Source organism: Lampetra fluviatilis, chromosome 7, assembly GCF_964198595.1.
Source record: "Lampetra fluviatilis chromosome 7, kcLamFluv1.1, whole genome shotgun sequence".
Lineage (NCBI taxonomy): Eukaryota > Metazoa > Chordata > Hyperoartia > Petromyzontiformes > Petromyzontidae > Lampetra > Lampetra fluviatilis.
Window position 1 is genome coordinate 15,827,231 of NC_136281.1, and position 14,716 is coordinate 15,841,946.

At 47.9% G+C, this 14,716-nt stretch overlaps 1 protein-coding gene across 2 annotated transcripts in view; it reads left to right on the forward strand.

Annotated features, from left to right (window-relative positions):
• Positions 1-14,716, forward strand: part of LYST (lysosomal trafficking regulator) — a 139,527-nt gene that overhangs the window by 74,500 nt on the left and 50,311 nt on the right. For both annotated transcript variants that reach the window (XM_078858664.1, XM_078858665.1), the window contains 12 exons: positions 204-365; positions 952-1,126; positions 1,837-2,087; positions 2,880-2,946; positions 3,588-3,697; positions 4,363-4,858; positions 6,255-6,408; positions 6,935-7,108; positions 8,465-8,631; positions 10,793-10,983; positions 12,383-12,634; positions 13,757-13,930. In XM_078858664.1, the coding sequence (XP_078714790.1) occupies positions 204-365; positions 952-1,126; positions 1,837-2,087; positions 2,880-2,946; positions 3,588-3,697; positions 4,363-4,858; positions 6,255-6,408; positions 6,935-7,108; positions 8,465-8,631; positions 10,793-10,983; positions 12,383-12,634; positions 13,757-13,930 (2,373 nt within the window). The remainder of the gene's footprint in view (positions 1-203; positions 366-951; positions 1,127-1,836; positions 2,088-2,879; positions 2,947-3,587; positions 3,698-4,362; positions 4,859-6,254; positions 6,409-6,934; positions 7,109-8,464; positions 8,632-10,792; positions 10,984-12,382; positions 12,635-13,756; positions 13,931-14,716) is intronic.

Sequence of the window (14,716 nt, forward strand, 5' to 3'; positions counted from 1 at the left end):
ACCCTGCACCGAACAGCAAACGATTCCCACGTCCAGGGGTTGGCTCTGGAGCCGCATGCGGTGGCTCTTTAAAGACCGCGCCGTGACGTTATTTATTAAGTAACCACCGTCTCGTATTCACCACACGGTGCGTCGCGGCTCTTGAATATTGATAATTTTTTTACCGAGTGTGACGGCCATTGCTTGCGCTGGGCTCTCGGCAGGGCTTTTCGACGAAGGATCTCCTCAAGGAGCTGTGGGGCCTGCTGGCGGAGAGCGGGCTGCTGGCCACGGAGCTGGCACGGCCACTGTGCGAGGCCCTGCTCCGTGTGGCCCTCACGGGAGGCCCTCCGGATGACGCCCTGCTCGATTTCGACGACAAAAAGGTCGGCAGTCTAGCTCTAGTCGATTGGCATTGTACGTACGTATGTATGTTGAACTTCTTTCACACCGTACGTAGCCGACTGTGCTAATCTGAGGTGTGGGGGAAGGACAACAAACTAGACACAAAAAGCAGTTCTAAAGATGCATCGCTCCACAAAAAAAAAACTTTTTTTTGCTGCGGTTGTCCCACCTGATGACGGAAGCTTGTGTTGACTCCAAAACGTCGTGATTTAATTTAGTTATTTTAATTTTTTATTTTCACCTACGTGACTTTACCGAAAGAACCATAGAGTATGGATCCTTGAAGTCTCGAAAACTTCAAATCGAGAAAGAACACATCACTAGCAGGGATTATGGCCGATGACCAAGGAAAGCGTTATCCAAAAGATGAAACGCATCTAAGAGGACATCCACCAGGCGGATGGAGCGATGAAATCGGCTTGTGCCATGTATCGTTAGATCGCAGAACCATGGGAGATTGCGACGGCTAGGGTTTGATCGCGGCCGACATTGATGCAACAGTCATGATTTCACCGTGCGCCGGAGTGCGTGTCTGACCCTTGCGCCGCGTGGTTTCTCGCCGAGCAGCGCGCGGACGAGGAGCTGTTCCCCCTCGATGGCGAGTGGAGCGCCGACCCGTTTGACGACCCCGAGGAGGTCAAGGGAATGCAGCCGGAGCACTCGCCAGGGGGCGGCTGCAGCGGAGAGGAGGGCGGCTATGAAGCGGACAGTGAGAGTAACCCGGATGACAACACAGAGGAAGGTAAGCAATGATTCGATGCGTGTGTATGTATATATCGGAGGCGAGATTATATCAGCCTCGGCTGGTATGCAGGACGTCGTGGGTTAGATCCTGACCCTGACGCCTGTATATTTTGAGTTTGCATGTTCTCTCTGTGGTCGCATGGATTTTTATCCGGGCCCTCTGGTTTTTCCCTCCACATTTAAAAACATGTGCTTAGAGTATTTGTCTGCTATACATTTCCACATAAGCCACTTCGTTGATCGATCATTTGCAGCCAGGTAGTTTCTGAAAAAGAGCTATATAACTCAGTGGGCCTTACCTGGTAAAATATAAATAGTTCATAGTTTATTTATAGAATCGATGCAGCATTACATGCCCCAAAGCAATAACGCCTGCTCATTCTGAGCTGCATTTACTCCACCGAATTGTCTTGGGAGACACAGATTTGTTTCAAACTTAATGAGCAGCCACCGTCGTGATTTTATTGCCCATAACCTTTAAATTGCATGGGTCCCAAACTAATTTTTGTAAATGCACACAACGAGCTGCGTTGTGGTGTCAATTGAAATTCATTGCTCATGTAGCAATCGCTTAGGGGTTGGAGGCTTTTCGAAAACAATCGTAGACAAGGCAGAGTGCGAGTGGCTTTTCACAAATCATTTCAAACTCTATTGCAAAAACGTTCACTCGCATTTGCCTACACGGTTCCGGCTGCCTGTGACGGGCAGGCAGCAAGGACGAGTCGGCCCCTCGTTTGGCCCCGGGACCGGCCTTTCCTTTGGGCATGGATGGAGGGCCAGCGGCCTGCGCCAGCCCTCAGCCCCTGCCGGGCCAGCTGGCCTACCCGGAGCTGTGCGTGCTGGTGCTGAAGCTGCTCGCGGCTGCTCCTCTCGAGCTCTCTGTGGCCACCCGCGTGTTCCGCACCCTGCTGGAGATTGCCCGTGGCGGCGAGCAGAACCGCGTCGCGCTTTACCAGCAGGTTCGTCCGTCACACCTGGGAGCCGGAGCACCCAGTTCCCAACTCACGGCACTTTTTGTTGTTGTTGTTGTTGTTATAGAATTCAGTGTAAAGCTATTGGGGTCGATTAACGTTCCATCGTTCTCCGATTCACTCCGGTCACTTGCGCGCAAATGAGCAATATAATACGATTCCGTCTAAATGCAACTGCATTTCGAGATGCTATACAGAACAGTGGAACATGGGCATTCTGGGGCAACGATGGGAGAAAGCCGACCTCCCACCCGAGTGCGGGTTCGCTGAGGCCTTCGACAGAGAAAGCCTTGGGTTTGTTGGTGTCATGGAGAGTTCAGAAAGAGAGAAGAGTGACATGAGAGTGCATATCTTGAACACGTTTATGCTGTATAGTTTATATTCTTTGAGTTTTTCGTTAAAGTCACGTAGATAGGTTAAAATATATATTTTTTTAAACTACGATGTTTCGATCGCAACACATGATGACGACCGTTTGTGTTGCGATTGAAACGTCGTAGTTTTTATTTTCTGTGAACCTATCTGCGTGACTTTATCGAAAGACCCAAAGAATATTAATTCCTGCAGTCACGAAAGCTTTAATTCTGGATGGTTTACTTTCGTTGTGAAACTGAATTTAGTATGCAAGCCAAAATTAGAATCAAGTTGTTATTGTTGTTGGGATTTGATGACCGTGTGTTGAAATGCGAAGGATTGGTACTTTGCGCGTGAGCATTTTAGTCATTGCCTGTGAAAAGCTTTAATTAGGTTGCTGTTCTTATTTGTGGAAATGTTTTGCAGGGAGTGGTCAAGACTCTTCTGATAGGATTCACAGCATTGCTTGGCCAAGCAGATCCGGCTATGAGAGGTGTGAATAAAGGATGGCAGAAAACATTTCGCTCCGTAACAACACAATTGATCGGCATGAAGGGATAGCAATGGTTTGATTGTGCATTCGTTGGGGAAAAAGCTGTATGTATTGTACACATTTTTTTTACGATATTTTAAATTTGTTTGGAGTGCGTCATAGGGTAGTTATGTAACTTTATGCTATATTGGGCGCCTGTGCTTGTTTATATACAGAAATGCGGCATGGGTAATTCGCAACGGCTGCGAGTAAATCTATTTTATATAAGTGCCCTTTGCAAATTTAATATTATCCCCAGGGGAAGGGGTTCGGGCATGAGTGACGAGAGTTGTGTGGAATGGAGAAAAACCCTTACTTTGGAAGTGAGCATTGCATTTTGAGAGGCTGTGCACAAAGAGATAAAAAAAGGCTTTGAGCGCAGAATGTTCAAACAAGTCCTTCTGCTAAACTTTATCTAAAAGTAAAAATTCTCGGTCCAAACCGGAAAATATGGACAAACCACATGCGGTGCCGAGAGAGTAAATTACTAATGCACCGCGTTTTGTGTCGGAGAATCAACACGGCCGAGCGAGACTGCGTGGCATGTCGTTCTGGCCAACACATATCCCGTGCCTGGTCTGGTCTCGTCCGCAACTGCCCAGAGTGTCAGACGGCGCTGGTGGACCTGTTGGTGGCCATGACGACGAGCCACATGTCCTCCGAGGAGCTCGCCCTGCTGCTGCGCCTCTTCTCGGAGCAACGCCCGCCCACGGTGCTGCAGCCACCGCGCTCAGCCTCTCATTCGCCCTGCACACTCGCCCCACGAGTAGTCGCCATGGTTAACTCGTAACGTGCAAAAAAAGTGTGAGCGGCTTAATGATAATGAAGACGTGTTTACGCTAGCACTGGGCCTTGTTGGTTCGGGCCTGTGTCATACAGCTGTTTGAAACGGAGATCATACCTATATATATGTATGTTGTGCATGATGCAATACATCTGCAAGACTATTACATGGCTTGTGTTGTGAAGTAGTACAGAAAGTAGGTTGGTGACTATGTTTTTTTAAATGTGATTTCCTGATATTTGTGGGATTTATCCACGTTATCCATTTCCCTCCCACGTGCAAAAATACTCATCATTGCATGTCACCTAACATCCCAGTTCAAGAACGCGACAGTTCATCGGTCAGCAGGTAGTATGTAGTGGGGTAAAGTGTGAGTACTCCCACCTATGTCAAAACAACAAGTCTGTGTAGATTTGGCCTAAATTACTTCTCGAAGGGCTCTTTAAAGCTATCTCTAGTGGGGTTTTTTTGGCCAGCAGTGGCATGAGCAGGCAATTGCAGGGCTGCACCTTGTACCCTTACCTTACTCATTTAAAGGCCGCCCTGTACGAGCAATGTATAACGATGTTGCTGTATATCGTCTCTGTATTCAGGAGCTGCTGCTCAGCGGGTTGTCACAGGTGGTGCAGGCGAACACGCAGGCGGTGCCGTCGCACTTCCTCAGCTTCCCAACGGCACAGGGCGGCGGCGCCGCACTCCACGCCATGGCCCGCGTGGCCACGGCCGGCGTGAAGGCCCGGGCCGCCAGCCCCGTGCAGAGGGCCTTCCAGGAGTTCCTGCGGTGCACGCGGCCCGACCCGTCCCGCAAGGACGACGGCGGCGGCGGCGGCGCCGCCCCCCCCCGCGGCCCGGCATCGCCCTGGGTCATCTCCTCCGTCCGGCTGGCGCTGCCGGCAGAGCACCAGGCGTGGGGTCAGCAGCACACGGGCCGCCCGGCGGGGTTCAGCGCCTCCCTGTGGCTCCGGGTCGGCTGGGGCCCTGGGGGAGAGGACAACGGCGCCGCCGCGGCCGGAGGGGCCGGCGAACGTGTTCGCAGGTCCAAGAAGAACCGTCTCCTCGTGTTCCGTGACAGCAGCATCGACAGCCCTGGTATTTTCTTTGATTACTTTTTCATTTTCCTTTTTGTAAAGAGTCTACGGATCCTGTCGTTATTCGTACCAATTAAGGGTCTTAGATTTTACACATTTTTGCAGAACATTTGATTAGCTTTTGAGCAGCCTCTTGCAATGCAGACCTTTTGAATTCGTTATTTATATATTTTATCTTTTGTGGAATATCAGCAAACGTTAATTTGCATATCTTTTTGTGTTATTTTAAGGGATATTTTATGTATTTAAATTAAACATTAAGAATTGTATTGCGTTGATTCAAATAGTCACATATAATATATTTTAGTGAGAGCCACAACCATGCATTATCAAAGCATATTTCTTTGCATTTCTTACCCCAAGTATGCCTGGTGAATGCAGACTTTATGACTTGTTACGGGTGTCTGGAGTTTGAACGTCTTAACACCTACTGTATTTATCAATTCAGTTCTTGATATTGGCAAAAGGGTACAATAGTGCAGATTAAGAAACGTTGTGCAATCATTCGTATTGGATTACATCTAATGGTGTTGCTTTTCTTTTGATTTTTTTTATTACAAGTCAATGGACGTTGGGAACAGAGTACAATTTAACCGTGTATTTGCTTGTTCGTCTATCTACTCCGGGTGACAACCGGATCAGGAGGAACCTTGCACACTGCACTGTCTCCATTCTCATTTGATCCACTAACCCATGGGCGTGTAACAATTTTCCTAACCGAGAACAGAATAGGGTTTTCAAATACCTTTGGAACGCCACACACATTCATAGATTCTAAAACATTGATGTGTGTGCTCAGAAGTGCTTAAAATATAACCGGTGACTAAGAACGGTCTTGCCAGGTCAAAGATATTCTCATCGAGTGCCTGATTAGCACCGGCAGCGAAGATGCTCACAGAGACATGTAAATATAAGTTGCGGGCCGTTTAGGCCTTACGTGGCCACGGGGCCGTATGAAATAAAATTGCAGCCTGCAGGCCATAGTCGTTAATTATAACACTTTTTTAAGTGATGAGAGGCTCATTGTGCAGAGAAGTGCATGCAGGCAGGAAACAGAAAGGAGTATTTATTTATCGTATTATTCGAATTATGAGGCACTCAGAAAAGTAAGACGCACCCCAAAACGCATGCCGATGGCGCCAGGTTGCTTTTCCACTGCAGAAGCCGAACTGTGGTGCTTACCCAGTGTACTGACTGATGCAACTTAGAAGGAAATCGATTTAACCCCTACCTGACCCGGTTTGTTTCCGGCTCTGCTTGGCAAATACCTCGTGGGAAAAAAACCCACCCGCACCACGAGGGTCCGCACTGGCGTGGCTCGGGTGTGCCAGTGATAAAAAGGGGGCTATGAGACGCATCCAAAGCTAATGGACGTTTTGATTTGTGGTCCCCTACAGAGGGAGAGCGGGTGGTGGTCATCGACTACCCCAACCCCCACAAGGCGGGCGACCGTATGGTGGACGAGGGTCTGCTGCACCTGCTGTCCTTCGGCTCGCGCTCGCTCATGCTGCAGGTGTGGGCCGAACCAGACGCCGGCCTGCTCACGTTCAGGTAAGGGGCGCGGCGCGGCGTTGGCACATGTTGGAGCTTGGATGCCTTAGAAGAAGTTTAGAATGTTTTCGTTGCCCACCGAGTAAAGGCCATTGAGCTTTAAGAAGGTATTTTTTAAAGGCGATTCGGCCGACTAACAACCCCAAAGCATGTTTAGCAAAGTCAAAACCCCTCATTAGAGATTTAAATTCATCGCAGTACAATTAAATGTGTGCGCTTTGCCAGTGAAGGACTCTCTATGCGTTGGTCACAAGGGTTCCTTTGAGCCCACTTCACCACACTTGTCAATGTCGACTGAAGGAGAGGGGAGGGGTGACGGCGGGGGCAGCAAGACCAATTCAGATATCACACTCACCACTAATGTTATCCTTGGCCAGAAATCAAACGACTATTCAGTTACCAGCCACTTAATATATGTATGCAGGCACACACGTAAATACATTTTTTGGAACACGTATGTGTAATGGCCCTAACGGTGTGGTGTAAACTGTGCCCCGGTTCCGACACGCATTTCCCCCTTTGCCAGGGTGGTGGTCGACGCAGGCGATGGTAAGAAAGTCGATCTGCTGGCGCAGGCAGAGACGGCGGAGGACGTGCTGGCGCTTGGCCAGTGGCAGCACTTGGCACTGTCCTACCAGCAGCGTCCCGAGGGGAAGAGGAACGCCCACGGCAGGCTGGCCGTCTGGATCGACGGGTGCAGGTACCGTCGCCTCATCCGCTGTCTCCGTCGATTCTAATTTTAAAGGTTTTGAAGGTCAAGATGTCGTCATCGCCAATGCTGCTGATGCCTCTGCACCTGAGCATCGCGTTGTCCTTCCTCTCGCTAGATCTCTTGAGTTGTTGTAAGTCTACACCTGACCGTTAACGTCAGCTCTTGCAGTATCCCACCGTCTGGTGTCAGTCCTTCCCCTTTATCGCCGATCTGTGAGTGCCGACTGCGGTGTCTCTCTTGGAGACCTGGCATCCATCCTGCACACACGTCCCACACATCCACAACCTCCCGTACAACAATTTTATTGCCATATTCTGTTGCAAACGTTCAAGTTGCTCACCCTATCCTTCCATGTATTGCCTGGCATCTTCAGCCTGTGTCTGCCTGAGAAGGCTGTAATCTTTTATCTTTCAGTGGCCTTGTTAAAGTCAAATTCTCCGATTCATACGACAACACAGACATAATTTCCATCTCAAACTTCTAACTTTTAACACAAAAGTTGAGATCTCTCCTCTACCAAAGTGGTTTATGTAGTCCATAAAAAAACCTGCAATGCTGATGCAGTATGACATTTGTATTTGACACATGCTTTAGCTTAATGTATGCATTGCTTTTTTCTATTTTTTGCATACACATCTCAACAAAAGGCAAAGATCGCCGATATAGCCTTTTCAGGGTCTGAGGGCAAGTGCTGATAGCGAGCACCCATGAAGAGGCAGCCTTTCACACGAGAGGGTGGTGTGGCTAGCACCACACATGGCCGCCTTTGTCTCCCTATTGCTGATGTTTAAACAATGTACCAGGTACTCCTTTATTGCTGAGTCGACCTCAAGTGGCCCATGACCTGTTAAGATATTCGACCTTAGATGTTGGCCGTGACTTGGAATCTAAATTCCGGCTACTGGGTTTGTTGCGCAGTGCTCTAACCACTTGGCTACTGCTTCCTAACACGCTATGCGCATACACACACGAACAAAATTAACCCGTAAAAACAAAGTTTTTCACTATAAATCCTTTATATGCGTGGCGGCTAGAGTCCTCTCGTCCTCTGGCTTGAGATGGCTGCCACCTATGGGTCAGATGATTGCCTGCCACCATTAAGCAATTGGTAATTAAATATAATTTATTTTTTCCTAAAAAGTGTAAAATTTTGGGAAAAAATGTTCACGAAAAGAAATTGTCACGCACAACGAGTCTGTGTGCAAAATGTCAGCTCGATTGGATCACGGGAAGTGGGTTAAAAACGACCGAAAGATTTGCACGGTCGTAAGCGCGCAAGCAAGCAAGCAAGTGAACTTAATATAAGGGATTAAAAAATACAAGTGTCCTTTTGGATAATTCCAGGGTTTCCGAGATGGCCTTGGACTTTGTGGTTCCGCCCGCACGCAAGCCCACCAGCCCGGCTGACGCTCAGCGCTTGCACTGCCTTCTGGGCCACAGCGTGGGCAGCCAGGAGGAGGCCGAGCGTCTTCTTGGCTCATGGAGCCTGGGAAACCTCATGGTGTTTTACGGTACGTTTGCACGAGGTCGCAGGTCACGTGTTGTGGTGGGATCCAGCGTGGGTACTCCCACCTGTTCCGGGACGTCTGGCCAGCGTGGCAGAGTAGGCCAAATACCCTCTAGAGGGGGCTCTGAAGCTCCCTCCAGTGGAGGGCCTTCCATCAGCAGGGGCATGAGCAAGAAATTGCAGTGCTGCACCTTTGCTACCTTGTGTGGATGGACCGATAGATAGATAGATATATTCATTTAAAACCAACTGAGACTAAAATTAAAATTTTCAACAAAGACATGGGTCACAAAGGCAATGCAATGCAATATTTGTGAAGTGATGCATCAATTCGTTCATTACTATTGTTTCCGAATGACACGATAATAATTCTAATAATTTACATTCATTTAGCGTAATGCACTTCTGCATGAAAACCTCCCCATGCTTTTCCATCATGCAGTTGTTTTTCCATACTTCACCAAACTGATCCATGTGGGTTGGTGCCATGGACGGGTTCAGATATCACTCGTCACTGACATTAGCCGAGGCCAGGAATTCAAACTTGACTTTCTCAGTTCATAGTGCAGTGCGCGAATCGCTGTGTTACTCATCCACCCCTCATAGTACTCGCCATACATACACGTAATTGCATATCTACTCATCAATGTTGTTCAATACGTCCGTTGTACTAGTGTATGTCACTCCTGCAGCCACGGGAGGCGCTACCATTGTTGTCTTTAAAAAAAAGAGAACATTCCTGCATAACATCACAATCATGAATTGCGACAGTTTGTGGCATTCCTTGGAGGTTTGTGAATTGTAACCACCCCTACAATGCAGTAAACATTGATACAAAAACGCACATACAACGGCACAACGCGCATGGATGGAATATTAATCGTGCCAACAAAACCTTGAATTAATATGAAACGTTAACTCTTGAGCAGTACGAATGTACATGCCGATGTAACGCATGAGCTGTAGATCCCATCTTAATGGCTCCGTGGTGAAATTCCATGTGTACACGTTATAATTGTTCTCCCGGGTCTGTAATTATGCAAGATAATATTTTATGACTGGGCTCGAACAATTTTCTCTTGACTATGCGCGTAATAATTGTTAGTGGTGCTGCGTCCTTGAGATTGACGATGTTCAATTAAAACACTTGGCTTCATTTCTTTGCCATCGCTTACGGGTGCATAACGAGTGTTAAGTTTACAGCCGATTCGGCATTTGTAACTGCCAAAATTGAGAACATTAAGAGCGTGCCATGTGTATGTACGCGTAAAGCTAGCCTAGGGGGGCACTGACTGGCTTTACAGCAACTGGGTGGTAACGTTGCAAGGCATAGCACTGCAAGCCTAATTAGTTTATTGATTGTCAAAGCCAAGGTTCAAGGGACAATCAAGGAGTAATACATTCCTCTGTATTACTACTGAGTCACTGTTGATCACAAGTAACACCCACGCTCATACTTTATCTCCATAATATTTGTTTTTACTCATTTGTCCAGGGTATTTTCAAATGCAAGCATTTGCCTATTTTGGTTACTGCTTCAGTTGCTACTCAAATTGGAATATGCACGGCAAGCATCGCCCCCCGACTACGAAAATGTGGCAGAACCCTCCTGAAAAAGTCATGAGACTCAGTGAGGCTTTCCTGGGTATGCACAAAATTTCTTTCCACAAATGAACCACGATGCCTTGCTGATCTCGTCAAGGAGCATAAACCATCACGCTAACTCCGGCATCCTTGGAGCAGAATTTGGTTGTCCATCTAACAAAGATGGGCACTGCATCGCACGCTTTCAAATGCGCTTCTGCGGCCTTCTGGAATGCTCTTCCTTTACGATATTAGGAAGCCACTGCAGCTAGGCACTTTTAAATCTCGATTTGAAACTCATTTCTTTAGAACTGCTTTTTGTGTTGAGTTTGTTGTCCTTCCCAAGCACCTCGGATTAGTATAGATGGCTATGTACAGTGCGAAAGAAGTTATACATACATACATAGTAGATGGAGTTATGTGATTTGTATGTTCCACCTTTAACATCAGATGCTGCATGTATGTTGACCTTCTTTCGCACCGTACGTAACCAACCGTACTAATCAGAGGCACGTAGAGCAGTTGTTTCCCATCACTGTCATAGCCGAAGGGTGGTTTCGTGCGGTGCGTGACGATGCCAGATGCCATCCTCACGCCGGAGTTCGCCTTCCACCTGTTTGCGTGCGGACCGGACACGCGCAGCATCCTGCCGTGCAAGCAGCGCTCGCCCGCTCCCGTCTACAGCAAGTATGTCACCCTAGCCATGCTCGAGGGAGGCAATCTCAAGGACCTGCTCGCCTGCAGCTCCGAGTTCAACCTCAGCCCGCTTGTGGTTAGTTTCTCAAACGGCAGAAAAAACAAACGCACGCGTTGGGCCGCTGGCCTGTGGGTGCTGCTGCCCTCGTCTGTGTGGTCAAAAACGTTTCGCGCCCTGGATTAGACCCGGTGCTTAAAAATGTTTTTTTAAAATATATATATAAGGTGTCCACGTTGCTCAGAGGTCTTAGGCTGAGACAGCGCTGCTCAAGTGACAACTTCAAATCCAAGTTTCAACCACCTGTAGCGAGTGGATGGTCTCTGCTCGGTAACCAATGACCACAGAAAAACCCCGTGACATTTAAATTAGTTAAAGCTCTGAGAATTTGAAATTTGACCTCGCTGCCATCCAACAAACAATTAATTGTAACCAGGTACCCAGGGTGTCCGTGAATGTTCCCCCTAGTGTGTGAATAATAATGCTCATTAAATTGTGATGAAATTTATCAAAAGCATTTCTATGAAGTACTACTGCTCCATGGGTGTTCCTAATTGATGATGTATCTCATTACACGACTTTGATAGCACAATTGTATTGACATTGGGAAAAAAAGACCAGCGAAAGTTAAAGGTTTTCTTGCATTCAGTTGCTAATGGTTTCACAAAGGGACCCTAAAATTGTCCTGTAATCTACTGTAGCCGGATCTCGATGTAAGACAGTGCATAGAATATAGATCCTAATGTGTACATGTGTTCCCACAGCTGAGGAGTACATTCTGTAACATAAGCCCTGGGAAGTTTAATGAATGAGAAAATGGGTTTAGTGAGGCAGTAACTTTATCAAAGGATGTACAGTAAATCCTTGGATTGCGAGTAAGTTGGTCTGCGAGTGTTTTGCAAGACGAGCAAAATTTTTAAATAGATATTAATTTGATGAACGAGCGAGGTCTTGCAATACGAGTAGTACATATACGCTTTGTCTGCCGAGCGTCACGTGATCACAACTGATATACGAGTGCTTTGATATACGAGTGCTTTGGATTACAAACACGTTTCCGGAACGAATTATGCTCGCAATCCAAGGTTTTACTGTATTTCATTTCTCTTCGATTTTTGTATTGTTTTGCTGTCCACAGGAGGTTCTTGTGTTAATGATAGTTTAGGTGTTTACACTCGTATCACAATTGACAAAATATACAGCTGTATATACGAGTACGACAATATAAAGATCTTATAAAGATGTCAACGATTCACAACTAAAGCCTGGTGACCTCAAAGTAACAGATAGATCCTGGATGGATCGCATCCTATATTGTGGTCAAGTATGTACGTGTGTATGTTGAATTTCTTTCCCACCGTCCGTAGCCAACCGTGCTAATCGGAGGTGCGGGGTAGGGGAACAACAAACTGATAAACACAACAACAAAAAACCTGATCACTCAGCTTCAGTGCCGTCTTTCCCCTATTCTTTCCAGATGAACCTGTGCCTCACCTACTGCCCGAGCCACCCGACGCGCTACACGGTGTACGACTTCCCCGCGCCCACGCAGTCCCGCGTTCCCGGCAGGGCCCCGCCGCCGGCCAAGGCCCCGTCCCCGCGTGACATCAAGCTCGTTCCTGACGGCCCAGAGGTGCTGAGGGCCCCACAGCCCTCGAGCCATCGAGGTCTGCAGAGCAGCGTCTACAAGATCGGCGGCACGAGTGCCTTCATCTTCCTGTTCGCGAGGGTACGCGGACTGCCGTGCGTGTCTTTTGCTCCTCGTCCTCGTGAACTGTATGATGCAGCTATATATTCGTACGGCGTAGCCACATCTCAAGGCGCTGTACAGAATCAATGCGTATTTATTTTATAGAGGCAGTCAGTCATAGGTAGAGGGAGAATGAATACTCTTGAGCCTTGGAGAGTCAACAGTATGGATCGCTGGGGGTAAGGAGCAATGATTTTGTTGCACATAATCAAGTCAAATGTATTTATAACCAGGTGACAAGACAAATACAAAGATCCCCCGTGTAGCCTTTCACAGACTATTGGAGCAAGTGCGGTTAGTGAGCACCTATGAAGGCATGGAGAGACACATTTTTGATAGGAAGACCCTGGCATGCAAACAAAATATTGCACCAAATAAACAACGCAATCCTAAATTAAAGCGATTATGTGCAAGAACGACAATTCGGTACAGTGCTGTTGAAATGATTTACTGCTCTTATATAAAAGCTCCATCCCCCTGAGCCGCCCAGCCATTTACAATGTGAGGTTTGTGTTTTTACACCGGGGTAGCTGCCATAATTGCCCTTGTGAAATTATACAACATCGACAGTCATAAGTTCAGGAAGTGATTAAATTTGAAACTGCACAGAGATGGCAGGGCTTGTATGTGACCTGAATCGTGGCACTAGAATCTCTTCCAAGACGATTTTACACTTTCATTGTTCTTTAGATGAAGCAAATTTCCTGGGAGGCTCAACCAGGGGACGCGTGGAGAGCTTGCAACACCTTCCTCCGTTAGCCCCTTCCCACTTGAAAATAGTCACGACCACTCAGCCACTAGCCCTGCCCCGCGCAGTGAGATGCCTCCTCCTCCTCGCTCTTTCTGACAGTGGCCCCCAAACCATTGCTTCACATGGCCTTGCCATCCACTCCTTTGCCAACCCATGTCCCACGAAAATGAGGCCAGAACGCTTTCATCCCGAGACAAAAATTCCAATGTTTGCAAATGCTTCGGGGTACCCAGGACAGCCTTTCTGAAAACGGGACTGTCCCAGCCAAACCAGGACGTTCCGGTAGCTTTATCCTGACCCCCCCAAACCCTCACCCACCCCGGCCCGCCCCTCTCCGGCGCACACGTCAGGTGGTCGAGCTGAGCGAGAGTGAAGTTACGCAGGCCAAGGCGCTGGAGGTGGCGCTCAGCCTGGCGCGCCGCCACCAGAAGCGCGTGCAGGAGATGTCCGACTGCCACGGCTACGCCATGATCTACGAGGTTCTCACCAAGAAGCGCTGCCTCGTGGGCTTCCACACTCTCAAGGTCAGCACCGCTTCGTGGGCCTACGCATCCACTGTGCCTGTCGGGGGCGCCGCGGTGGCGAGATGTTAACTACCTTGCCTGGTGTGCAGGAGGTCGTGGGTTAGATGCCCGACCTTGACTCCTGTATAGTTGGAGTTTGCGTGTTTCCTCTCTCTGTCGTCGTGTGGATTTTTCTCCCTGTTCTCTGGTTTTTCCCTCCACGTTTAGAATCAACATGCATTGAGAGTATTTGACCGCTACAAATTTGCACATGATGATAAACCACTAAACTGAGCGATCATTTGTGGCAGCCAGGTCGCTTCTGAAAAAGAGCTATACAGCTTGGTGGTCCTAAACTGGTAAAATAAAAAAAAGTTTCAAAATTGTTTAAAAGTAGGGTGTCCAGGCACTTCCAGCGTTTTTTACGCTCCTCAAATCTCGGCGGTGGGTAGGTGTGAATCGTCACATGTCTCGAAATAATGTTAACAAAATTATCAGTGTGCGCAGTGCTTCCCGCACCGCGCTATGAGCCGGCGGACCCGAGTTTTTGTTTCCGTCACAAGTGGCGAGAGTGAGATCTTAAACTCAACTAGTAACCTGCTTGGCAGAACGCAGTCCGTTCTTAGATGGACGGGAGACATACTTGCTGTATTGTCTTCCCGCAGGAACTTTGTTTTCCTGCAGATATTTCTCAAAAACATTGTGGATGCATGCCTTGTGTGATCCACCAACCCTGGTCACTGCATTCTAGGCTTGCATCGATTCACGTCTGCTGATACGTTATCTACGTGAGATTGAGTACTTGCT